At 42.7% G+C, this 27,114-nt stretch overlaps 2 protein-coding genes across 2 annotated transcripts in view; one reads left to right on the top strand and one right to left on the bottom strand.

Moving 5' to 3' along the window:
* The window catches only part of ADAMTS3 (ADAM metallopeptidase with thrombospondin type 1 motif 3), a 357,608-nt gene that overhangs the window by 222,910 nt on the left and 107,584 nt on the right, over positions 1–27,114 (bottom strand). The window lies entirely within an intron of this gene.
* Positions 20,136–24,849, top strand: LOC128649845 (uncharacterized). Its single transcript, XM_053703330.1, has 2 exons — positions 20,136–20,347; positions 23,879–24,849. Exons 1-2 carry the CDS (start codon positions 20,224–20,226, stop codon positions 24,454–24,456), a joined length of 702 nt encoding a protein of 233 aa, XP_053559305.1. The 5' UTR covers positions 20,136–20,223; the 3' UTR covers positions 24,457–24,849.

Raw genomic sequence — 27,114 nt, 5'->3', positions numbered from 1 at the left:
TGTATATGTGTATTCAGACAATTTGTTTTGTACACAAGAAAATGGAAAAATTCAATAAAAACATTTATTTAAAAAAAAAAAAAAGGGGGCAGTAGAGAAGAATCTGGTAACTACAGGCCAGTTAGTTTAACTTCAGTAGTAGGGAAATTAATGGAAAGCCTCTTAAAAGAAAGAATTATGACTTATATAAAGACAAATAATTTAGAGGACCAAAATTAGCATGGTTTTACTTCAGGGAGATCATGTCAGACTAATCTAATTGACTTCTTTGATTATGTAAAAAAAAAGTATTAGACAAGGGTGGAGCAGTTGATGTAGAATATCTAGATTTCAGCAAAGCATTTGACACCGTCCCACACAATAAACTAATTCACAAACTGTATCTCCTTGGTCTAGATTTAAAAATTATGAACTGGGTGGAATGCTGGCTTAAGGACAGAAAACAAAGTGTCTTAGTAAATGGAGTTCATTCAGCTGTTACTAGTGGTGTTCCTCAGGGGTCAGTTATGGGGCCTGTTTTGTTTAACATATTTATCTGTGATATCAGCAAAGGGCTACAGGGGAAAGTATGTCTGTTTGCAGATGATACAAAAATTTGAGTGGATGATCCAGGGGGGGTAGACAAAATGAGAAGTGATTTACAACAATTGGAGGATTGGACAAACGACTGGGATCTAAAGTTTAACACAGCAAAGTTTAAAATAATGCATTTAGGGAAGAAAAATCCAAATGTTAATTACAGACTCAATGACACTTTACTGACTGTTACAGATGAGGAATAGGACTTGGGAATTATTATTTCAGACGATTTAAAACTTAGTAAACAATGTAGCAACGCAGCGAGTAAGGCTAGCAGAATGCTTGGATGTATTGGTAGAGGTATTTGCAGCAGAAATAGTAAGGTTCTTATGCCACTTTATAGATCATTAGTTAGGCCTAATCTTGAGTATTGTGTGTAGTTCTGGAGGTCATATCTTTAGAAGGATATTAACAAACTTGAATCTGTGCAAAGGTTGGCTACCAAAATAGTACATGGTCTAAAAAAATAAAACTTACCAGGATAGGCTCAATGACCTAAATATGTATAGCTTAGAGGAGAGAAGGGGAAGAGGTGATATGATAGCAACTTTCAAGTACGCTAAAGGGTTTAGTAAAATTGAGGCTGTGGGTATTTTACATAAAATGGAAAATTCAAGAACAAGGGGTCATGATCTCAAGCTAAAGGGTAGTAGATTCAGGAGTAATTTGAGGAAGCACCTCTTTACAGAAAGAGTGATTGATTTATGGAATAAACTTCCTCAAGAGGTAGTAATGACAAACACTGTGGGGCACTTTGAAAATGCATGGGACAAGCATAAGGCTATCCTACAAACTAGATAGGTTTATACTATTAGGTAATATCGGGCAGACTTGCTGGGCCTATGGCTCTTATCTGCTGTCAATATCTATGTTTCTATGATGCATAAGTGTGGTAATTTGTCACTAAATGTGATCATTCCAAAAGTGTAGAAGGATACAAAAAAGAGAAGCATTTGATTGTAGGATAGCATTGAAACCCACTTCTATTCCATATTAATGCTGCCAATAAAAACACATAGTGATGAGCTATGAAAGCCAGATCTATATTGCATGAGTATTACAACTTCTAGGTTTTTGTTTTTTTTAAGAATCAGATGTTCTACAAAAATAAATAAATAAAAACAAAATACTTGTCAGATTACAGGGATATGAAACCCAATTTTTTTATTTCATGATTCAGATAGAGCATACAATTTTAAGCAACTTTCTCATTTACACCTATTATAAAAAAAATGTGTTCTCTTAGTATCTGATGCAAAAATGGGCCGGCTCCTAAGCTTACATTCCTGCCTTTCCCTATAAAGATACCAAGAGAACGAAGAAAAATTGATAATAGGAGTAAATTAGAAAGTTACTTAAAATTGTATGCTCTATCTGAATCATGAAAGACAAAAATTTGGGTTTCACGTAGCTTTAAGTCTGCTGCACGAACACCCTTAATTTTTATTTAGTTTATTACTTGTATATACAAGTACTTGTATATATGCAAAATTTATCATTTTATTTTTACTCCTATTAAAGATTTCATCTTTATTTATGTCTCTAGACACAAATATGACCCCCTAAGTTAAATTAAAGAAAATATAATATATATATATATATATATATATATATATATATATATATATATATATATATATATATATATATATATATATATACAGAATCTCACAAAAGTGAGTACACCCCTCACATTTTTGTAAATATTTTATTATATCTTTTCATGTGACAACAAACAAATCATTGGCAACAAAAGTAATTACACTCCTAAGTGGAAATGTCCAAAAGGGGCCCAAAGTGTCAATATTTTGTGTGGCCACCATTATTTTCCAGCACTGCCTTAACCCTCTTGGGCATGGAGTTCACCAGAGCTTTGCAGGTTGCCACTGGAGTCCTCTTCCACTCCTCCATGACGACATCACGGAGCTGGTGGATTTTAGAGACCTTGCGCTCGCCCACCTTCCGTTTGAGGATGTCCCACAGATGCTCAATAGGGTTTAGGTCTGGAGACATGCTTGGCCAGTCCATCACCTTTTCCCTCAGGTTCTTTAGCAAGGCAGTGGTCGTCCTGGAGGTGTGTTTGTGGTTGTTATCATATTGGAATACTGCCCTGCGGCCCAGTCTCCGGAGGTAAGGGATCATGCTCTGCTTCAGAATGTCACAGTACATGTTGGCATTCATGGATCCCTCAATGAACTGTAGCTCCCCAGTGCCGGCAGCACTTATACAGGCCCAGACCATGACACTCCCACCACCATGCTTTACTGTAGGCAAGACACACTTGTCTTTGTACTCCTCACCTGGTTGCCGCCACACACGCTTGTCACCATCTGAACCAAATAAGTTTATCTTGGTCTCTTAGGACCACAGGTCATGGTTCCAGTAATCCATGTCTTTAGTCTGCTTGTCTTCGGCAAACTGTTTGCAGGCTTTCTTGTGCATCATCTTTAGAAGAGGCTTCCTTCTGGGAGGACAGTCATGCAGACCAATTTGATGCAGTGTGCGGTGTATGGTCTGAGCACTGACAGGCTGACCCCCACCCCTTCAACCTCTGCAGCAATGCTGGCAGCACTCATACGTCTATTTCCCAAAGACAATCTCTGGATATGATGCTGAGCACGTGCACTCAACTTCTTTGGATCATGGCGAGGCCTGTTCTGAGTGGTACCTGTCCTGTGAAACCGCTGTATGGTCTTGCCCACCGTGCTGCATCTAAGTTTCAGGGTCTTGGCAACCTTCTTATAGCCTAGGCCATCTTTATGTAGAGCAACCATTCTTTTTTTCAGATCCTCAGACTTCATTGCCCTGAGGTGTCATGTTGAACTTCCAGTGACCAGCTTGAGAGGGTGTGAGAGCGATAACACCAAATTTAACACACCTGCTCAACATTCACACCTGAGACCTTATAACACTAACAAGTCACATGACACCGGGGAGGAAAAATGGCTAATTTGGCCCAATTTGGATATTTCCACTTAGGGGTGTACTCCCCAATTTCTCACAACTGCTGCCTGTCTGTTTCCAAACAAAACCCTGCTTGTTTCACTCAAGTGTGGCTTGAAAATTCAGCTATTTACGTAAATACTGAGCATTATAATTTCCCTGAATTTCTTTTTGAATAAGCGTGACAATACAATGCGTAGTGAATACGCTTGAAAATAACACAACGCATCTTTTTTAATAAAGCCCTATAAAACTCTCCTTGTTCTGAACTCCTGAGATGGTTGAGCCAATAAAACTTCATGTAAACATAATCCTATCTTCTTGTAACAATAGATTAAATTCAGTTTGAAGGTGAAGTTAATCATACAGAACTGGGTTATCTGGAGATCGACCAGATTTATTTATTTTTGTAACATCTACAGAGTATATATGCGTAATCACACGCTGAACTGCAAAATAAATCTTTTTAAATCATTTAAACCAGGGATAGCCACATGCAGCCCTCTGCACTAGTTTTTGTGGTTTTTCAGGAAAAGAAGAACTAACAATAAAGGAGCGTAAAGCTCCGTAACGCAGCCCCAATTGATTCCTACGGGGAAAGAAAAGTTATGTTTAAACCTAACACCCTAATATAAAACCCTGAGTCTAAACACCCGTAATCTGCTGCCCCTGACATCGCAGCCACCTACATTATACTTATTAATCCCTAATCTGCCGCCCCCAATGTCGCCGCCACCTACATTACACTTATTAACCCCTAATCTGTCGCCGCCACCTACATTACAGTTATTAACCCCTAATCTGCCGCCCCCGACATCACCGCCACCTACCTACACTTATTAACCCCTAATCTGCCGCCCCCAATGTCGCCGCCACTATACTAAAGTTATTAACCCCTAAACCTAACCCTAAATCTAACCCTAACCCTAACGTAACCCTAACACCACTAACTTTAACATAATTAAAATAAATCTAAATAAAAATTACAATTAATACCTAAATAATTCCTATTTAAAACTGAATACTTACCTGTAAAATAAACCCTGGATTCTGGATTTTCCTAATATACAGGGAGTGCAGAATTATTAGGCAAGTTGTATTTTTGAGGATTAATTTTATTATTGAACAACAACCATGTTCTCAATGAACCCAAAAAACTAATTAATATCAAAGCTGAATAGTTTTGGAAGTAGTTTTTAGTTTGTTTTTAGTTATAGCTATTTTAGGGGGATATCTGTGTGTGCAGGTGACTATTACTGTGCATAATTATTAGGCAACTTAGCAAAAAAGAAATATATACCCATTTCAATTATTTATTTTTACCAGTGAAACCAATATAACATCTCAACATTCACAAATATACATTTCTGACATTCAAAAACAAAACAAAAACAAATCAGTTACCAATATAGCCACCTTTCTTTGCAAGGACACTCAAAAGCCTTCCATCCATGGATTCTGTCAGTGTTTTGATCTGTTCACCATCAACATTGATTGCAGCAGCAACCACAGCCTCCCAGACACTGTTCAGAGAGGTGTACTGTTTTCCCTCCTTGTAAATCTCACATTTGATGATGGACCACAGGTTCTCAATGGGGTTCAGATCAGGTGAACAAGGAGGCCATGTCATTAGATTTTCTTCTTTTATACCCTTTCTTGCCAGCCACGCTGTGGAGTACTTGGACGCGTGTGATGGAGCATTGTCCTGCATGAAAATCATGTTTTTCTTGAAGGATGCAGACTTCTTCCTGTACCACTGCTTGAAGAAGGTGTCTTCCAGAAACTGGCAGTAGGACTGGGAGTTGAGCTTGACTCCATCCTCAACCCGAAAAGGCCCAACAAGCTCATCTTTGATGATACCAGCCCAAACCAGTACTCCACCTCCACCTTGCTGGCGTCTGAGTCGGACTGGAGCTCTCTGCCCTTTACCAATCCAGCCACGGGCCCATCCATCTGGCCCATCAAGACTCACTCTCATTTCATCAGTCCATAAAACCTTAGAAAAATCAGTCTTGAGATATTTCTTGGCCCAGTCTTGACGTTTCAGCTTGTGTGTCTTGTTCAGTGGTGGTCGTCTTTCAGCCTTTCTTACCTTGGCCGTGTCTCTGAGTATGGCACACCTTGTGCTTTTGGGCACTCCAGTGATGTCGCAGCTCTGAAATATGGCCAAACTGGTGGCAAGTGGCATCTTGGCAGCTGCACGCTTGACTTTTCTCAGTTCATGGGCAGTTATTTTGCGCCTTGGTTTTTCCACACGCTTCTTGCGACCCTGTTGACTATTTTGAATGAAACGCTTGATTGTTCGATGATCACGCTTCAGAAGCTTTGCAATTTTAAGAGTGCTGCATTCCTCTGCAAGATATCTCACTATTTTTGACTTTTCTGAGCCTGTCAAGTCCTTCTTTTGACCCATTTTGCCAAAGGAAAGGAAGTTGCCTAATAATTATGCACACCTGATATAGGGTGTTGATGTCATTAGACCACACCCCTTCTCATTACAGAGATGCACATCACCTAATATGCTTAATTGGTAGTAGGCTTTCGAGCCTATACAGCTTGGAGTAAGACAACATGCATAAAGAGGATGATGTGGTCAAAATACTCATTTGCCTAATAATTCTGCACACAGTGTACATCAGGGGTGTCAAACTTGCGGCCCGCGGGCCTCATGCGTCCCTCAACCTAATTTTGTGCGGCCCACGCCACCTCCATGAAAAATATTAATTATAATATGCTTATTACTTAAAGAGCGAGTGCGCTTACTGTTAGGGATGCACATACATTAAAACATACGTTATTAAAAAGAAAAAGACACATAAGTGCATATGATTTCTTTAACACATGCAGTTCATTACTATGGTAGCGGTAGCACTGATTTCCCACATCATTTCTGACCATTCCTTTCCATCATTTTCTCTTTAACTAAAATCACATACTTTATATATATTTCTATGTATTTATTTTATATTATGTACAACAGGTATGTCTATCACTATTATAAACAGTGGGTCGCACGTGGAGCGTGTGTCTCACCTTCTTAAAAGCATTAGAGCACATTTCCTCAAGCCAGAGTAAGTTAATTAGGAGTTACAGAACACAATGTTTTGAAATGTATACAGTTATAGCAAATGCCACTGCACTGTTTAGCAATGACAAGATATGTAGGTAGTGTGCGGCCCACGTGAGTTGTACTTGTATGGAAAATGGCCCGCGACTAAAATGAGTTTGACACCCCTGGTGTACATTAATTTATTCATTTTAGTCTCCATTATATATACTTTACATGGTGAAATATGCTAAGCCTGAATTTATATATGCACATATCTCTCAAAAATCTTGCTAAAGCTAGTCAGAGGTCCTGAAGAGTTCAATGTTTGCTCCTACAATCCTACATACTAAAATGCAGATATAAGAGCTTGTTCTATATTACAAAAAAATAAGAAACTACAGATTCATAATCTGAGATCCAAAAGTGGTCTCTTAATGATTTTGGTTGCCTTCTATACCGTTATATCTTTTTTATGATAATACGAGGTCCAAGAGTGGCCTTATAGGTTTTGTTTTTAGATGGTATATAGTTTGGTGGGTATATACTGTGTTTATTAAGCTTACGGATGTCTTGTGATCATGCTCTATGATAGTTGGATTCATAACAATTATTTTTCTTTTTATATCCTTTCTTGTATAACTTATACTGACATACTGTCAGGGTTTTTTACCGGTTGTGTTTGCCATGTGCTGCTGGCAGCCATTTTACTTACTCACCTCTCTTCCTGACTATGGTGCATTGTGGGGGATGCTGCTAATTTCCTGCACTTCCTTTTATGGCCAGACTAGTGTGCATCATCCATGTGAGACAGGATGCAGTCTCAGAATTGTGATGTCATCACTTATTATTTAAAGAGCCTCTGTTCAGTATGCTTTGCCTTTGCGTTGTCTCAGGCCTGTTTGTGAGAGTTCCTGTGTATTACCTGGCTGCCTGATGTCCTTCCTGGTTCCTGATCCCTGGCTTGTTCCTGTCTCTGCTGTTTTCCTTGTTCCTGATTCTGGCTCGTCTGACTATTCGCTTTGGCTCCTGACTCAACTCTACTCGTCTGACTACCACCTCTGGTTTCGACTCCTGGCTTGTTATTTGACTTGTGGACTTTTTATTTTTTTTTGCCATTAATAAAGGTGTGATTATTTTTGCACTTCTCGTCTCAGTCTGATTCCTGGCACTGTGACACATACATGTTTTGTATACCCTTATTGAATCTCAATAAAAATAGTAATATATATATATATATATATATATATATATATATATATATATATATATATATATATATATATATGTAGAAATATAGGCATACCATCAAAATCAATGTCTCTATATAAAATTTGAAAATATTCGCAACTGTAGTACATGATAACATATACTGTACTTGAAAAAAGTAGTAAATGAGTACAGCACCTGTTGGTTCCTTAAAGCAGGTTTTAGTTCTGTGTGATGCCCGTGGAGAAAGGGTTACTGCCACCCTTACAGCAACATAGACAAATGGAATCCACAGCACCAATTAGGTAAAAGAAAATACCTTTATTTTCACATTACATGCATGTAATGTGAAAATAAAGGTATTTTCTTTTACCTAATTGGTGCTGTGGATTCCATTTGTCTATATACTGTACTTGAGAAGGTAGCATGTTCTGGTCAAAACATAATTTCTACTTATGTAAATGTCCCCAGTCTGATGCTAGGAAATAGTTTAAGACTTGTGGTAAAAAGTCAATGAACATAATTCTAAGACTGATTCCACTGACTATGCAATGTGAGATGAATCATTTAGTATCCATCCATCCTGATTGTAATGACTCATACTTGAGATATTATAGTTCCACGTAATACGGTTGATATGAACAGTCATTATAACCTAAGATGTTGTTTATCATTAGTTGATTCATACGTAGACACAGGGAAGTACACTGTGGCCCTAAAAGCAGGATATGTACAGACAGGCATTAGCACACTTTGGGAAAATAAAACGTAAAAAATATTCCCACATGTTGGGAAAAACATCTGTCACTGATTGACTATAGCAGATTTATGAGGCTGAAAAGGAACTATTTAAAGGCAGGAATGGTATATATTACATAAAGGAGTAGAATGCACCTTTAACAATAAAATGGACCAATAAGAAAGACTTTTTAACCATGACCCGGATTTGTGGTTATTCTATTCTGCTCACATATTGGAATCCTTGCTATTCAGCCGCTTGGCGGTTGTTGTTTTTCTTCCGTCTGACAGATGCCTGTTCCTGCTCCACTTGCCGGTCACGCTGTCTCCACGCTAAGGAATCAACTTGTTACCTGTGTCGGAGGGTTGTAGATCGGCCGCCTGTGACTACATTTGCCTTGTTGGATACACAGGTATCCTCAGCGTACTGAATGCTGTACAAACGTCAGCCTGCTCGATAGCATCTTATTCGTTTAAAGTGAAGGTCAATTTGGATGAATTAGTGCCCGGTTTTAATAATCCTATTAAAAACAAGGGCACTTTAATTCATCAAAATTGACATTTCACTCCTTTTCTTCAAAAACGTACCTTTTAATCCTGAAAGCCGCTGCAGTGCTTCCTCTGCCCGTCGCAAGCCCTCTTCGTGGGTCCAAAATGATGAATCCGGCTTCCTCCAATCACGGCGTTTCATTGGGCCATGATCCCCCCGGGGGAAAGCCGTGATTGGAGGAAGCCGGATTCGTCATTTCTGACGTAAGAAGAGGCTTCCGACGGCCGGGGGAATCACTGGAGCGGCTTTCAGGATTAAAAGGTAAGTTTTTGAAGGAAAGGAGTGAAATGTCAGTATTAATGAAGTAAAGTGCCCTTGTTTTTAATAGGATTATTAAAAACCGGGCACTAATTCATCAAAATTGACGTTCACTTTAAGGTGCCACTTTCCTTGTGAGTAGTTTTTATACTTCTCGTTTGATTTCACGTTTGAAATACAAGTTACACTATGAGGCGCCCCTTCTCTTTTCTTTATCCTTTCATAGTTTGAACCATTACACCGTGGGACACAAGAGGAGCTTGCCAACCTACTCAAACCCTTTGAGACTTTACTTCCTTTTTTTAATCAACATAAATACATAATCATTTTTGCTTGTGTTTGCAAATGTTTGTGTTTTATTATTGGTTTTATGATTTTTATTTAGTTTTTATAGGAATATTTCTTTTTTTTTTATATACACATATTTTTAACAAGTTATATACTATTCAAGCGCTTCCTCCTAGATATTCCCGTGGGATTATTATATATACAGTAAAATGGACCAATAAGAGCTTTGCTAAACATTTACAAAACACGGAAGGGAACTGCACTCTCATACTGGACCGGGTACACATCCCATGACCCTGCAACATGCTCAGCCCTGGGTGCCACTGGCACTCAAAGGAAGCTGTGCTGTTCCCAGAGTCACAGGCAGTTAACCCCAGTCAGGTCTGGGTGAAAGAACCATAGGGAAAATTACAAAACAAATTAATACAACACACAGAGAAAACCCAGCACTCACTTACAAGCTCTCAGCTAAGATTTAAAAGCAAAAATGGAAAGGTTAGTTACCACATCTGGCCAAATGGGACAAGCCCAGGTACCTCGTCAAGGTCCTTTCCAATACCTGGGACCCTAAAACAGCCACACAATGCAAGCTTTCAAATCCAAACAAACTGGGAACAAGGGAAGGGTGCACAGGAATATGCAATCACCCTAGACATATACAAAACACGGAAGGGAACTGCACTCTCATACTGGTCCGAATACACATCCCATGTTGCTAAACATTGTATGAATAAAAATGAGAGCAGGCCATTTGTACATGCCTTTTGTTATAATTGATATTAAACATAAATTACAATAATTAACACAAAGTTGATTCATACATGTACTTACATATGATCCCACAAGACTGGAGAAAAAAAGGTGAGATACACGATGGGAGATTACTACTAACTTTGCATCTCTTCCTTTTCTCTTAGATTAACAACGTATTGCGTTAGACAAGATCATTCATTACTTCATACGTAATCACCTCACCCAAGTCTCACATGGGGACAGTCAAACTTATTTTGGAGCTCCAGGAGGAAGAAGCCTTTGATTAGCCGTCAGCAAAATGCCTAATCTTACCCTTTAAGGGGAATGAAAGTCAGACTTAATTGATTTTCATGATACAAATACAGAGTACAATTTAAAAACAAACTTTCTAATCTACTACTAGTATTAAACATACATTTCTCTTGGTATGCGCGTTGTTGAAATGTAGGTCCTTTTCATGAGATCATACAGTTCCGCAATGTGCAGCAGTGTTACCTCCAATCACCAGCTTGCTCCTAGCAGTTCACTGCTGCTCCTAAACCTATCTAAGTATGCTTTTCAACAAAGGATACCAAGAGAATGAAGCAAATCTTCTGTTTTAAAGGGACATGAAAGTCAAAATGAAACTTTACTGGTTCAGATAGAACATGCAAGAGTTTTCAGTTTACTTCTGTTACCAAATGTGCTTCATTATCTTGGTATCCTTTGTTGAAGAGTAGATTCAAGAGCAGCAGTGCACTACTGGGAGCTAGCTGAGCACATCAGGTTAGCCACTGGCAAGAGGTATATATGCACAGTAGTGCATTGCTGCTGCTGCTGCTGCTGCTGCTGCTGCTGCTTGGGATCTGTATATAAGCTTTTGAACAAATCATACCAAGAGAACAAAGCAAATTTGATAACAGAAGAATATTGGAAAGTTGTTTAAAATAGCATGCTGTATCTCAAACATGAAAGTTTAAAGGGACATGAAACCCAACAAATTTTCTTTCATGATTCAATTACAATTTTAAACTACTATCCAATTTACTTCTATTATTTCATTTGCTTCCTTCTCTTGTTATCCTTTGCTGAAAGGTTTATCTAGGCAAGCTCAGGAGCAGCAAAGAACCTAGGTTCTAGCTGCTAATTGGTGGCTGCATATATATGCCGATTGTCATTGGCTCACCCTTGTGTTCAGTTAGTACCCAGTAGTGCATTGCCGCTCCTTTAACAAACGATACCAAGAGAATGAAGCAAATTTGATAATAGAAGTAAATTAGAAAGTTGTTTACAATTGTAGTCTCTGTCTGAATCATGAAAGAAAATTTTTGGGTTTCATGTCCCTTTAATGTTGACTTCACTGTTACTTTAGCAACAGTTAAAGTCATTCCATGAATAACTGACAAAAATGGGGTCATGGCTGTTGCAATAGAAACACCCATAATCCTGTGAAAATATGCTTCAAAGGTGTTTCTTATGAATTGGGGAATACAGCTGTAGGAAAGTAAATTTGATAATACAAATAAATTGAAAAAAGTCTCTTAAAATTGCATGCGCTATCTGAACAATGAAAGTTTCATTTTGACTGTAATGCCCCTTTAAAGGACCACTGAATGTAGTAGAATTATATAATTAACAAGTGCATAATAAAAAGACAATACAATAACACTTAATATGAATTTCAAATATGCAGTAGATTTTGTTCTGACAAATTAATTTTTTCTCCCATTTTCCGACCCCCCGGTATCATGTGACAGTCATCAGCCTAGTATATGTATACCCTGTGAGCTTGTGCACATGCTCAGTAGGATCTTGTTCCCCAGATATGATATAAAAAGACTGAGCAAAATTTGATAATGGAATTAAATTGGAAAGTGTCTTAAAACTGCTGCTCTATCTGAATCATATAAGTTTGTATTGACTTGAGTGTCCCTTTAAGTAAGAACACATTTACAAACCAAATGATTATGCCAAGCAGGGCAGGAATTCATATGGTTCGGTGCCAAGTGTGAGAGCATTGATTTATTAGCATAACTCTTTCACTCTCTTGTAGAACCATATAACTACAGATGGATCCGTACAAAATCTAAATCACATGAATACAAAGGTCGGTAGAAAATAAGCAAAACCAGCCTGGATATGATGAGCAATGATATAATAACCAAGTCATGAGGGCAACCAATTTTATGCCAGATGAGAAACAACTTATTTTGGGTCAGGCAGGCACCTAAATAAATCAACACTTCAGCTAGAGCAGAGCTCCAGGTCAGCCAACATATATCTAAATAGAGACAAGATGAATTTACTCAGGCAGGAATGGAAGGGGTATATGTATGGTTAGGGGATCGCATTTCTACCTGCTCCAGGGGTAAGAGACCTTCTACACACCACTGTCGATTTGGTTCTATGAAAGTCTGACAAAAAGAAACTTAAAGGGACATGAAACCCAAAATTGTTTTGCCTTTCATGATTCAGATAGAGAATACAATTTCAAACAACTTTCCAATTTACTTTGATTATTTAATGTGCTTCTTTCTCTTGTTATCCTTTTGCTGAAATGTTTATCTAGACAAGTGTGCAGCAGAGAACCTAGGTTCTAGCTTTTGATTGGTGGCTTCATTTATAAACTGATTGCCATTGGCTCACCCATATGTTCAGTTAGAAACCAGTAGTGCATTGCTGCTCATTCAACAAAGCATACTAAGGCCTAGATTTGGAGTTCGGCGGTAGCCGTCAAAACCAGCGTTAGAGGCTCCTAACGCTGGTTTTAGGCTACCGCCGGTATTTGGAGTCAGTGATTAAAGGGTCTAACGCTCACTTTTCAGCCGCGACTTTTCCATACCGCAGATCCCCCTACGCCATTTGCGTATCCTATCTTTTCAATGGGATCTTTCTAACGCTGGTATTTAGAGTCGTTTCTGAAGTGAGCGTTAGAGCTCTAACGACAAAATTCCAGCCGCCTGAAAATAGCAGGAGTTAAGAGCTTTCTGGCTAACGCCGGTTCATAAAGCTCTTAACTACTGTACCCTAAAGTACACTAACACCCATAAACTACCTATGTACCCCTAAACCGAGGTCCCCCCACATCGCCGCCACTCTATTTAAATTTTTAACACCTAATCTGCCGACCGCCACCTACGTTATACTTATGTACCCCTAATCTGCTGCCCCTAACCCCGCCGACCCCTGTATTACATTTATTAACCCCTAACCTGCCCCCCACAACGTCGCCGCCAGCTACTTAAAATAATTAACCCCTAATCTTCCGACCGCAAAGCGCCGCCACCTACGTTATCCCTATGTACCCCTAATCTGCTACCCCTAACACCGCCGACCCCTATATTATATTTATTAACCCCTAATCTGCCCCCCTCAACGTCGCCGACACCTGCCTACACTTATTAACCCCTAATCTGCCGAGCGGACCTGAGCGCTACTATAATAAAGTTATTAACCCCTAACCCGCCTCACTAACCCTATCATAAATAGTATTAACCCCTAATCTGCCCTCCCTAACATCGCCGACACCTAACTTCAATTATTAACCCCTAATCTGACGACCGGAGCTCACCGCTATTCTAATAAATTGATTAACCCCTAAAGCTAAGTCTAACCCTAACACTAACACCCCCCTAACTTAAATATAATTTTAATCTAACGAAATAAATTAACTCTTATTAAATAAATGATTCCTATTTAAAGCTAAATACTTACGTGTAAAATAAATCCTAATATAGCTACAATATAAATTATAATTATATTATAGCTATTTTAGGATTAATATTTATTTTACAGGCAACTTGGTATTTATTTTAACTAGGTACAATAGCTATTAAATAGTTAAGAACTATTTAATAGCTACCTAGTTAAAATAATAACAAATTTACCTGTAAAATAAATCCTAACCTAAGATATAATTAAACCTAACACTACCCTATCAATAAATTAATTAAATAAACTACCTACAATTACCTACAATTAACCTAACACTACACTATCAATAAATTAATTAAACACAATTGCTACAAATAAATACAATTAAATAAACTAGCTAAAGTACAAAACATAAAAAAGAACTAAGTTACAAAAAATAATAAAATATTTACAAACATAAGAAAAATATTACAACAATTTTAAACTAATTACACCTACTCTAAGCCCCCTAATAAAATAACAAAGCCCCCCAAAATAAAAAATTCCCTACCCTATTCTAAATTAAAAAAGTTACAAGCTCTTTTACCTTACCAGCCCTGAACAGGGCCCTTTGCGGGGCATGCCCCAAGGATTTCAGCTCTTTTGCCTGTAAAAAAAAACATACCATACCCCCCCCAACATTACAACCCACCACCCACATACCCCTAATCTAACCCAAACCCCCCTTAAATAAACCTAACACTAAGCCCCTGAAGATCTTCCTACCTTGTCTTCACCATACCAGGTTCACCGATCCGTCCTGGCTCCAACATCTTCATCCAACCCAAGCGGGGGTTGGCGATCCATCATCCGGTGCTGAAGAGGTCCAGAAGAGGCTCCAAAGTCTTCCTCCTATCCGGCAAGAAGAGGACATCCGGACCGGCAAACATCTTCTCCAAGCGGCATCTTCAATCTTCTTCCATCCGGTGCGGAGCGGGTCCATCTTGAAGCAGGCGACGCGGATCCATCCTCTTCTTCCGTTGTCTCCCGACGAATGATGGTTCCTTTAAGGGACGTCATCCAAGATGGCGTCCCTCGAATTCCGATTGGCTGATAGGATTCTATCAGCCAATCGGAATTAAGGTAGGAATTTTCTGATTGGCTGATGGAATCAGCCAATCAGAATCAAGTTCAATCCGATTGGCTGATCCAATCAGCCAATCAGATTGAGCTCGCATTCTATTGGCTGTTCCGATCAGCCAATAGAATGCGAGCTCAATCTGATTGGCTGATTGGATCAGCCAATCGGATTGAACTTGATTCTGATTGGCTGATTCCATCAGCCAATCAGAAAATTCCTACCTTAATTCCGATTGGCTGATAGAATCCTATCAGCCAATCGGAATTCGAGGGACGCCATCTTGGATGACGTCCCTTAAAGGAACCGTCATTCGTCGGGAGACAACGGAAGAAGAGGATGGATCCGCGTCGCCTGCTTCAAGATGGACCCGCTCCGCACCGGATGGAAGAAGATTGAAGATGCCGCTTGGAGAAGATGTTTGCCGGTCCGGATGTCCTCTTCTTGCCGGATAGGAGGAAGACTTTGGAGCCTCTTCTGGACCTCTTCAGCACCGGATGATGGATCGCCAACCCCCGCTTGGGTTGGATGAAGATGTTGGAGCCAGGACGGATCGGTGAACCATGGTGAAGACAAGGTAGGAAGATCTTCAGGGGCTTAGTGTTAGGTTTATTTAAGGGGGGTTTGGGTTAGATTAGGGGTATGTGGGTGGTGGGTTGTAATGTTGGGGGGGGGTATGGTATGTTTTTTTTTACAGGCAAAAGAGCTGAAATCCTTGGGGCATGCCCCGCAAAGGGCCCTGTTCAGGGCTGGTAAGGTAAAAGAGCTTGTAACTTTTTTAATTTAGAATAGGGTAGGGAATTTTTTATTTTGGGGGGCTTTGTTATTTTATTAGGGGGCTTAGAGTAGGTGTAATTAGTTTAAAATTGTTGTAATATTTTTCTTATGTTTGTAAATATTTTATTATTTTTTGTAACTTAGTTCTTTTTTATTTTTTGTACTTTAGCTAGTTTATTTAATTGTATTTATTTGTAGCAATTGTGTTTAATTAATTTATTGATAGTGTAGTGTTAGGTTAATTGTAGGTAATTGTAGGTAGTTTATTTAATTAATTTATTGATAGGGTAGTGTTAGGTTTAATTATATCTTAGGTTAGGATTTATTTTACAGGTAAATTTGTTATTATTTTAACTAGGTAACTATTAAATAGTTCTTAACTATTTAATAGCTATTGTACCTGGTTAAAATAATTACAAAGTTGCCTGTAAAATAAATATTAATCCTAAAATAGCTATAATATAATTATAATTTATATTGTAGCTATATTAGGATTTATTTTACAGGTAAGTATTTAGCTTTAAATAGGAATAAGTTATTTAATAAGAGTTAATTTATTTCGTTAGATTAAAATTATATTTAATTTAGGGGGGGTGTTAGTGTTAGGGTTAGACTTAGCTTTAGGGGTTAATACATTTATTATAGTAGCGGTGAGGTCCGCTCGGCAGATTAGGGGTTAATAATTGAAGTTAGGTGTCGGCGATGTTAGGGAGGGCAGATTAGGGGTTAATACTATTTATGATAGGGTTAGTGAGGCAGATTAGGGGTTAATAACTTTATTATAGTAGCGCTCAGGTCCGCTCGGCAGATTAGGGGTTAATAAGTGTAGGTAGCTGGCGGCGACGTTGAGGGGGGCAGATTAGGGGTTAATAAATATAATATAGGGGTCGGCGATGTTAGGGCAGCAGATTAGGGGTACATAGGGATAACGTAGGTTGCGGCGGTTTACGGAGCGGCAGATTAGGGGTTAAAAAAAATATGCAGGTGTCAGCGATAGCGGGGGCGGCAGATTAGGGGTTAATAAGTGTAAGGTTAGGGGTGTTTAGACTCGGGGTACATGTTAGAGTGTTAGGTGCAGACGTAGGAAGTGTTTCCCCATAGGAAACAATGGGGCTGCGTTAGGAGCTGAACGCTGCTTTTTTGCAGGTGTTAGGTTTTTTTTCAGCTCAAACAGCCCCATTGTTTCCTATGGGAGAATCGTGCACGAGCACGTTTTTGAGGCCGGCCGCGTCCGTAAGCAACTCTGGTATCGAGAGTTGCATTTGCGGTAAAAATGCTCTACGCTCCTTTTTTGGAGCCTAACGCAGCATTTGTTTAAACTCTCGATACCAGAGTTAAATTTATGGTGCGGCCAGAAAAAAGCCCGCGGAGCGTTAACAGCCCTTTTACCGCCGAACTCCAAATCTAGGCCTAAGATAATAAAACAGATTAGATAATAGAAGTAAATTAGAAAGTTGTTTAAAATTGTATTCTCTATCTGAATCATGAAAGAAAATTTTTGGGTTTCATGTCCCTTTAACATTGAAGGGACGAAAAATAAATAAATCATGTCTGCATTTGTAAATACTAGTAAATGTTTGCAGTAGTTCTGCGTTGGAAAAAAAAAAATGTTTCCTTAATGAGATACCCCATAGATCCTTCATACAAGAGTACACTGTGATGAGTCAAGACACACTACTGTGACCCACCAGACAGATTGCTAAGACACTAAAGAAGAGCAGAAAGAACACACTTTGCCTTGTGTCTAGATGGCAGGCAATAAAGCCTCTGATTGGTTATGTCTTCTGCTTACTCTGACTTGAAAAAAAAGTCTCACAGTGAGGGGAGGGCAGTAAATACACAACTGGATACTAAAAGAAGATTTAACTTTTAATGTACAAAAGAAAAAGAAAAAAAGGGGAGTAGATTGTTTACATGTGTCGTCATCTTCTGTTCCTTTAAGTGTACAGCATTCATTCTAGGGAAATCTAATTTGAGCTTAAATTTTAAAGAACTATTTTATGCCCCTTTATAGAATTTTAGGTAATTAAGAAAAAGGGATGCACTGCTAACTCAGCATAGTGACAGCTTCATATAACTACAACATTTTTCTGCTGGACCCCTTACAGACCTGTTCTCATTAGGCTATTTATATGTTCAATATAAACTAAAAACACACCCAAGGTATGTGATTAAATTAATCACATACTTAAAGGGACATGTTACCCATATGCAAAATAAGCATGTTGGTACAAAGCTGAATAGAATAGAAAGTATAATGAATATCTGTATATCAAAATGGAAGATGTTTTACCTTAAAATGTACCCAGTTCACCAGACTAAGTGCTCTGTGAGAAGTTATTGTTTAACTACTCTTTTAACTGTCATCTGCATGGTGAAAAAAGAATAGCTAATCTGCATCATCAGTGCTGAGTTCACGCTTTGCTTTACTGTGATCTCATGGGATTTCACAATACTCTTGCGAGATTTCATAGTAAAATAAAGCAAGGAGGGTTATAAAGTGACTGTGTCTGCACATTCCAGGTGCACACTCCCTTGCAAGTCCTGGGACATCCTGATTGGATGTTTAAAGGGATATGGGAGTTGGCTACAGAGGAAATTTTGAGGTAAAATATCTTCCTTTTTACACAGAGAACATGTGATATTTTCTAGTCAGCTTTTTACCAATATGCTGTGTCACTTTTAAGAACAACAATCATCAACAAAGCTTAGCTTCACATGGGCAGGTGAATTTATATGCTTTGCCCAAAATATTCAAATTAAAACCCCTATTTAATACAAATTGTGGACAGTTTGCCGTGAAGGGGAATGAAAGGTAGCAGAGTCTCCTGTAATGGAGTTAAGGGATGAGCTGACAGGCTAGTGGAAAATCCCAGTGTAGTGTAGCAGCAACAATGTTGCAAAGTGAGGGGAGGTCTTAGGCTCACCTAATATAAACGAAGTTCTGGAACAATCTGGCCTCTTCCACCTGGGATTTTGCAAGGAGAAAGTTTTGCCATTCTTCAAGCGAAAATGTCTAGATCTAAGAGAAGTGCTGCGGTGCCCATTCGCTTCAGGGAGTCCCCTGGGAGATCCTTGAGGAGTGCACCTGTAATTGAAGAGGAGGATGAGGATGTGGTGCCACCAACTCCGGAGAAAACAAGGCCAGTATCATCTGCTTTAACTTCTAATGTTGCGGTCACTAACCCCCCAGCCCCTGAACTCGCACCCGCCGGGCCCGGTACTGTGATGGTTGCGGGACAGGCGGGTGCAGTGAGCGCTGGCCCATCCGGCCTAGACACGGCTTTGGAGGCAGGCCTGGGGGCCCTTACGGCCTCCGGAATGTCGCCGGAGGCGGCGGCGGCCATAGTGGGCATGTTTAAGGCCCTCACGGCCGCCGTTCTGCCTCCGGTGGCAAGCCGGGTGGAACCGGGGCCTACCGCCCCTCATTATCCCCCTCAATTGGGCCGGGGGCCTGGGGACCCTCATCAGGCAGGGCCCAGTATGGTAAATCATCCGGCCGGGTCCCTAGGGCCCGGCACGGATGCCTCATTGGTGGCTCAGTCGGTTACTGGAGCGGGGCCTGCGGGTCCTCGCCCACTCACCGGACCGCCGCTATCATTGGTGGCTCAGTCGGAGCCTGCAACTACCAGTGCAGGCTCCGGTTGCGGCCTTGCGTCCGCCGCGTCCATTTCCGGCCGGTCAGGTGACACGCGTGACGTCACTTCCGGCGCCGCGGTAGTCACACGGCCGGAACCTGGATCAGAGCGGCACATCCAGCGAGCGCGCAAGAGGCCTAGCCGGGTACTCTCCACAGGTGAGGGGGGAGTATCCGGGCGGGCCTGCTCCGCTGCGCGACACTCTGCAATAGCTAGCAATGCAAACAGAGCAAGTCCCTTACAGAGAGGCCGCGGCGCGCAGAGAGGGAGGCTCAGGGGTTCCAGTGTTAGCAAGCAGGCTTATGGGAGAGCTAGAAGCGCATTGCTGGAGCGCCAGTGGTATCACAGGGGGGGTGCCGGCAGCAACTATGTACCCCAAACAAGGGTGAATGCGCCCACTGATGGGGCACAGGGCGAGTCGCTAGGCACAATAACTGCAGGGGTCCAAGGGGGCAAAGGGCTTGTTGCGGCAGGTGCTCAGAACGTTCATTCAGTCAGGGAGCGTGTGGTCAGAGAATCCCCCTATGTGGCAGGGCCAGCGAATGAATGGAGTGGTGATATGAATGACGAGAGGGCTAGAGGGGTCCCAGACAGGGCCGCGGGCAGTACTTCTACCCCGATTGGGGGCGGCAGTCAAGGGGGACACACGGCTGGCCTGGATACTCCCCTCTCGTTTGTTTCTCCCCCACAGGACATGGTGCCTACACCGCAGAGGACAGAGGGCCCGGGTACAACGGGAGTAGGACTATCTGTACAGCCAGCAGGCGGATCAGTGGCAGCTGCACCAGGAACATCTACCCCGTCAACATCGGCAGTTGGTGAGAGAAATGTATTTAATTTGTCACGCATTACTGACACCGACTATAGCACTGATTCAGACTCAGATGGTGGGAGGAAATTAGGGCTTAACAGTAAGGGGCAGCGTCGCATGTTCAAAATGTTAAGGCTATTGGTGGCTGAGCGTAATCAGGCTAGAGGTTTAGGTAACATGGAGCAGGCTGCGCCGTTAGCGGGGCAAAGCACGGCGACAATATCCAAGGGCAGTGGCCAGGGAAGCGAGAGCGTTGCGCAGCTGCAGGACATGTCAGTCAGTACCAGGAGGGTGGCATTGCAGGGAGACTCTTATCCCTGCAAGATCCACTGCCTCCATGCACATCTCAAGCCCAAGACGGTACAAAAAATCCGCGATCATAAATACGTCAATATGTTCGAGCTGTCCCTTGAGGCACAGCGAGATAAAGAGCGTAGTGAGGATGGGACTGGGCCAAAGAAGATCCAGCGCCCAGATACATTTGAGGAGTGGAGGAAGTGCTTTAGGGTATTCTCCTCCTGCTACATCGAACAGAGGCCGGAGGCCGCGGTCGATGTAATTAAGTACGCGGAAATCATTGAATGTATCTATAATAGATATGGGGAAGGCATGTGGCGTGCTTATGATAGCGAATTTAGGCGGAAGATGGTCGATAACCCGGTCTTGAACTTTGGGGTAAAAGACTTGGACCTGTGGTCCCTGCTCATACCGGAAAAGGGGGGGGGCAGGAGCTCCCTTGCTGCGGTCAGGGCCCCAGAGGCCAACGGGCCCCATCAAGCGGAGAGGCAGGGAGTGCTGGAAATACAATGAGAAGCAGTGTGACAAAGGAGCTTCCTGTTCCTTTCGGCACGCTTGCATGTACTGCAGCGGTCAACACCCAGGTGTTGAATGCCCGAAGCGGAGGGACGGAGGAGCTTTCCGTGGGGCAAAATCGGGGGGGGCTGGACAAAAGGGCTCCAACACCCCTGAAGCTGGACGCCATTAGACCTTGGCTGGCGGCCTACCCAGACAGGGTGTCGGCTGCCAACCTACTAGCGGGGATTGGCGAAGGTTTCAAGATACCAACATTGGGGTTGGTAATGGGGTCCTCGTCGCACAAGAATCTGAAGTCGGCTTACGAAATGCCGGGTGAAGTTAGGGCGAAACTGAGCAAAGAAATTGCTCTGGGAAGATTTGCTGGTCCATTTGACCAAGCTCCCATCCCTGACCTAGTTATTTCCCCTTTAGGGGTGGTTCCCAAAAAGGAACCAGGGAAGTTCCGCCTGATTCAGCATTTGTCCTACCCGAAAGGGGGTTCTGTCAATGACGCAATAGACCCAATGATAAGCTCGGTGTCTTACCAATCGTTTGACCAGGCGTTGGAATTAGTGTTGGCGGCGGGTCCGGGCGCGCTGCTAGCCAAAATGGACATCGAATCTGCCTTTCGGTTACTCCCCATACACCCAGCGTCTTTCAGACTGATGGGGTGTAAATTCGAGGGGAATTATTTTGTAGACAAATGTTTGCCCATGGGTTGCTCGCTATCGTGTGCTTATTTTGAAGAGTTTAGCTCATTCTTGCACTGGGCCATCATCACGGAGGCCGGCGGGGGAATAGTCGCTCATTATCTGGACGACTTCCTGCTGGTTGGCACCGCGGACACTCGCGAATGCGATCGACTGATCGCAGTAATGCGTAGGCTAATGTCGAAATTTGGAGTGCCACTGGCTGAGGAAAAAACACAGGGCCCCTGTACAAGACTCACGTACTTGGGGATCGAAATTGACACTGCTGCAAGGCTATGTCGTCTCCCAGCCGATAAGGTGGAAGCAATGCTCGCGGCGGTGCGCAAAGCCAGGGCAGCGAAGAGCATGCCCCTGAGGGAGCTTCAGTCCGTGCTAGGCTTACTCAATTTTGCGTGCAAAATTATACCCATGGGTCGCGTGTTTAACAGGAGGATGGAGGCTTTACTTTCCAATCCGCACGGCACACGTAAAGTGTCGGTTTCGGAAGACATGCGGGAAGATCTGAAGGTATGGGAACTCTTCCTGCAAGGCTTCAATGGAACACTGCTGTGGCGCGCTCCTAGGGTTTCCAGTCAGACAGTGCACCTGCTGACGGATGCAGCTGGAGCAGCAGGTTATGGCGCCTATTTGGATGGGCAATGGAGCGCTGAGCCATGGCCCTTGGCATGGGTCCGAGCAGGACTGACAAGGAACTTGACACTTCTGGAGCTCTTTCCCATAGTTGTGGCTATGGAGCTCTGGGGGTCGGCGTTAAAGGATCGCTACATAGTGTTTTGGACGGACAACGCTAGCGTTGTTTTCGCCATAAATAGGTTGTCCGCGTCGTCACCGGTAGTTGTTAGGTACTTGCGACAGCTAGTGCTGAGGTGCTTGCAATACAATATTCAGTTTTCCGCGAGGCACGTTCCCGGGGTCAACAACACCCTGGCGGACGCACTCTCGAGGTTTCAATGGGAACAGTTTCGCAGACTGGCCCCTAACGCAGCAGCAGTTGGCTTACCTTGTCCCCACTCTATCTGGCAGTTGGCGGGGCAGGGAGGTCCATAAGGCACCTAGTGAGGGCATCCCTGGCGCAGAACACGTGGAGAGCTTATTCACAGCACTGGGGCGAGTGGGTAAGTTACTGTTACGCACAAGGCGCAGCGCCGGAAAGGGTCTCGAGGGATCTGTTCTTGGAGTGGCTGGCAGAGAAACATGGGCAAGGGACTTCGAAGGGCGCTATATCCAATAGAATAGCTGCAATCTCCTTCTTTTGCAATATGCTAGAGTGGCCCAATATCACGAAAGGTTTCCTGGTGAAGCAAGTGATTAAGGGCTGGGGAAGGCTCGAGGGTAGAGCGAAAGATGCGCGCGAACCTGTCACATTTTGTAGGCTAGCCAGGCTGGTGGACGCAATCGAGGGCATTTGCGTCGAACCCGGCGAAAGAGAACTGTTTCAGTGCGTATTCTCCTTGGCGTTCTTTGCGGCCCTCAGGCCGGGCGAGCTGGTCGCAACCTCAAAGGATGCTATTAACACGGGTATGCAGTTGGCTCATGTCAAACTGGCGGGCGATAATTTGTTATTGTTTATCCCGCACTCGAAGACTGACCAGGAGGGGAAAGGGGTGTGGATCACTCTGACTCCCTCGGCATCAGGCGTCTGCCCGGTTGTGAGTACAAGGGCCTACATGGCGCAGCGACCACGGGCCCCCGCCCAGTTCTTAGTGCATTCCGACGGTTTGAATCTCTCCCGGTACCAGTTCGCAGCGGTGCTCAGAAAGGTAGCGCTTGCAGCAGGTTTGGGGAAGTGTAGAATCACCCCCCATTCCTTCCGAATAGGGGCTGCCACCAGCGCGGCCGCGCTAGGTTGGAAAGGAGATCGCATACAGAAGTTGGGCCGATGGAGGTCCCAATGTTACAAGTCTTACGTGCGCCCTCCGGCTGAAGCCTAGGGGGTATTTGGTGTAGGAGGAAGGAAACTGGCGTTTTACATTTGTTTGGTTGTGTTGTTTAGTTTTAGTCTAAGGTGATTGACTATGTAATCCGTTTTTCAGGTGTGGCTACAGGTCCTTCTCGTATCTGGATAATAGGGCACTCCTACGTGCACTGGGCGGCACTGAAGGCCCATTCTCTTCCTGAGGGGCAGCAGTTGGGGATTCCGACGTCTCAGGCATCAATACGGTGGTTGGGCCGTAGAGGCTTACAGTGGGATGGTTTGCCTGCCCTCCTCCAGAATGCCAGACATCGATGGGGACAGCCCCACATCATCCTCCTTCACATGGGGGGAAACGATATAGGGAGTGCACCTGCTCTAGATCTCATCAATGCGATGAGGTCGGATGTCAAGTGGATCTGTACCACGTTTCCGGGGGTTAGGCTGGCCTGGTCCAACATAATCCCCCGGCTGCGTTGGAGATATTTCCCCACACCGAGGATAGCATATAGGGTTAGGAAAAAAGTTAACAGGGAGCTGGGTAGAGCAGTAATAGAGGTAGGGGGTTTTGTGGTCCGCCATGAACTGATCTCAGCGGACAAAAAAGGGCTGTATCGCCCGGACGGGGTGCACCTGTCCGACGAAGGGCTGGCGATCTTCCTGGTGGACCTCAAAACGGCTCTGGTTAGTAATATTTAGCGGGTGGCGGCAAGAGCCCGGTTTATGTGGGAGTGCCTGTCTCTTGTGGCGGGAGGTCGTAGCCATCAACAATTGAGGGCGGAGTCTGTAGAGGTGACAGTCGGGCTAATGGGCGGGGGTGATGTCCTCAGGTCGTGACCTGGGGGGCCCCGCCCCGCGGGTCTGCTGGCTGAAGATCCTTTAGGACGTCCGCGCCTACTAGACGGAATGGGGTGGGGCCACATTTGTGCCCACCCTTGGCATTTGCTATTCCACGACATCTGGCTGCGACCTCTTGTCATATGGAGCTAATAGTTTACTAGGCCTCGAATGCCGCCACAAGTTAAATATTTGAATGACTTCCGTTGAAGTCAAGTTAATAAATGTGACCATCGTTATGGTCTTTAAATCCCAGCTATCTGTGTCGTGTCTTTATTTATAAGTTAAGTAGTTATGTTAAGTTGTTTTGAAGGGGTTGGAACTACCAGATACAGCATCAGCCCTTAGGGGAATGAAAGGTAGCAGAGTCTCCTGTAATGGAGTTAAGGGATGAGCTGACAGGCTAGTGGAAAATCCCAGTGTAGTGTAGCAGCAACAATGTTGCAAAGTGAGGGGAGGTCTTAGGCTCACCTAATATAAACGAAGTTCTGGAACAATCTGGCCTCTTCCACCTGGGATTTTGCAAGGAGAAAGTTTCCCTCCCTCCCAACCCTATTGTTGAATGGTTAATTAAGTAATTGCTATTGCAACAGTTTTTAGGCGTCATTCAGGCAGATGGCTTCCCGGACGGGTTGCTGGTTCTTTAGATGCGAAAGGCAGGGATGGGGTTAGTTGACCTAGTCTTGGTAAGACCTTAGCCGTAATTTATTCGCTTCCTGGGCGAGCCTTGCTGCAGGGCTTGGCCATACCAGTGCCTTAGAGGCTGAAGCGCATCATAACACCCACGTATCTCCTAATGGCGGGAGGTCGTAGCCATCAACAATTGAGGGCGGAGTCTGTAGAGGTGACAGTCGGGCTAATGGGCGGGGGTGATGTCCTCAGGTCGTGACCTGGGGGGGCCCCGCCCCGCGGGTCTGCTGGCTGAAGATCCTTTAGGACGTCCGCGCCTACTAGACGGAATGGGGTGGGGCCACATTTGTGCCCACCCTTGGCATTTGCTATTCCACGACATCTGGCTGCGACCTCTTGTCATATGGAGCTAATAGTTTACTAGGCCTCGAATGCCGCCACAAGTTAAATATTTGAATGACTTCCGTTGAAGTCAAGTTAATAAATGTGACCATCGTTATGGTCTTTAAATCCCAGCTATCTGTGTCGTGTCTTTATTTATAAGTTAAGTAGTTATGTTAAGTTGTTTTGAAGGGGTTGGAACTACCAGATACAGCATCAGCCCTTACCGTTTTCTCTTGTTTGTAAATGTGCATGTAATTTGTTCTGCTTTATATTTCAGTAGGAAGCATGGAAAGATGCTCTTATAGAACAGAAAGGAGTACACCCCTGTGCTATACAACGTTAACGTCTGTCAAATTATCAAAAAATGGATCACCTTAACAGTAATTGCATTACTTCTAAGTTTTGTCTAGGCTTTTGCAATAAAGTGCCATTTCCTTATAAAAGGTGTACATTATTGCTGGTTTTGTATGTTTATGTGGTGCATTTGAGTAAAGGGCCTAACCTTGGGGATCCTTTGATTTAATGATGTGCACTTTTTTTTAAACTGTGATACCAATAGGTATTGTGCTAGCAGCTGCCCAGTAAAATTAGAATTGTATGCACGCTTTATTGTTTCCCTCGTAACAACCTCATAAGCATCTAATCAACCAAATCATTACCAATCAGTGCTATAGATATATCTGTTCATAATTGACCACAACAAAGGAGGATTTTCGCATACGTCCTTGTAGTGCAAAACAATGCACATTTTCCTAACAATCAACATTTAAATGCTATTATATTATGCATTTTGAAAGCAGATCTTTTTTAATGTGGCGCTTCTTCTCTGATTATCACTATGGATATAAAAAAAAAATTGACTAAATATCCCTTCAAAATGCTGAAAAACAGATTGATAGTATGCCAACTGTTAAGGCAACTATTTAGTAGCTAACTTGCAGTATATAAAAAGATGCCTTGTTTACAATCACCAGCACTGTAAATCAAGGCTTCTGGAATTCTACTTGTAAATAAATCAGAATGGCGCGAGTACTATATTTGCTACTCTGTTGTGAAAGGCGTATATTAAACATGAAACAGTGCCATGCTTTCCTCATGATAGTGTGCAGGAAATATTGTGGATGTACGAAAGTAAATAGCTATTGCAATAGTCAATCTTTTCACAGGTTAATCCTTGTAACCTGAATCAAAGTTCCTTCTGACTGTGGTACTTGTGCTGAATTAGAAGCCGTATTTTGAAGGAGCCAGCTACAGAAGACATATTCAGTAATGACTTTTTGATGTGCCTTGTTTATTCAGTGCAATACTTCTCTGTATCTGGAATAAGAGATGCATGGGCTGGAGGTGCATAAAGGGAGTTAAAGGCAACAGGAGTGCAGCATTCAGAGCAAAGGACTAGGAAAGTAAATGCTGGTAATATAAACACCCACTTTTTTTGTTATATACTACAATGTTGAAGTGCCTTTAAATAAATAACTATTGCACACATCATTGCAGGTGACTATG

This window comes from Bombina bombina, chromosome 2 (genome assembly GCF_027579735.1).
Source record: "Bombina bombina isolate aBomBom1 chromosome 2, aBomBom1.pri, whole genome shotgun sequence".
In the NCBI taxonomy this organism is placed as follows: domain Eukaryota; kingdom Metazoa; phylum Chordata; class Amphibia; order Anura; family Bombinatoridae; genus Bombina; species Bombina bombina.
The sequence above is the reverse complement of the archived record's forward strand: the minus strand, read 5'-3'. Positions and strand labels throughout refer to the sequence as shown.

What these genes read in the sequence shown, in the direction of transcription:
- LOC128649845 (XM_053703330.1), top strand. Translation starts at nt 20,224, where the DNA reads ATGGTGCCTACACCGCAGAGGACAGAGGGCCCGGGTACAACGGGAGTA. An exon ending in CCCGTCAACATCGGCAGTTG is followed by an intron (nt 20,348 to 23,878) that starts GTGAGAGAAATG and finishes TCCGTTTTTCAG; the next exon opens with GTGTGGCTACAGGTCCTTCT.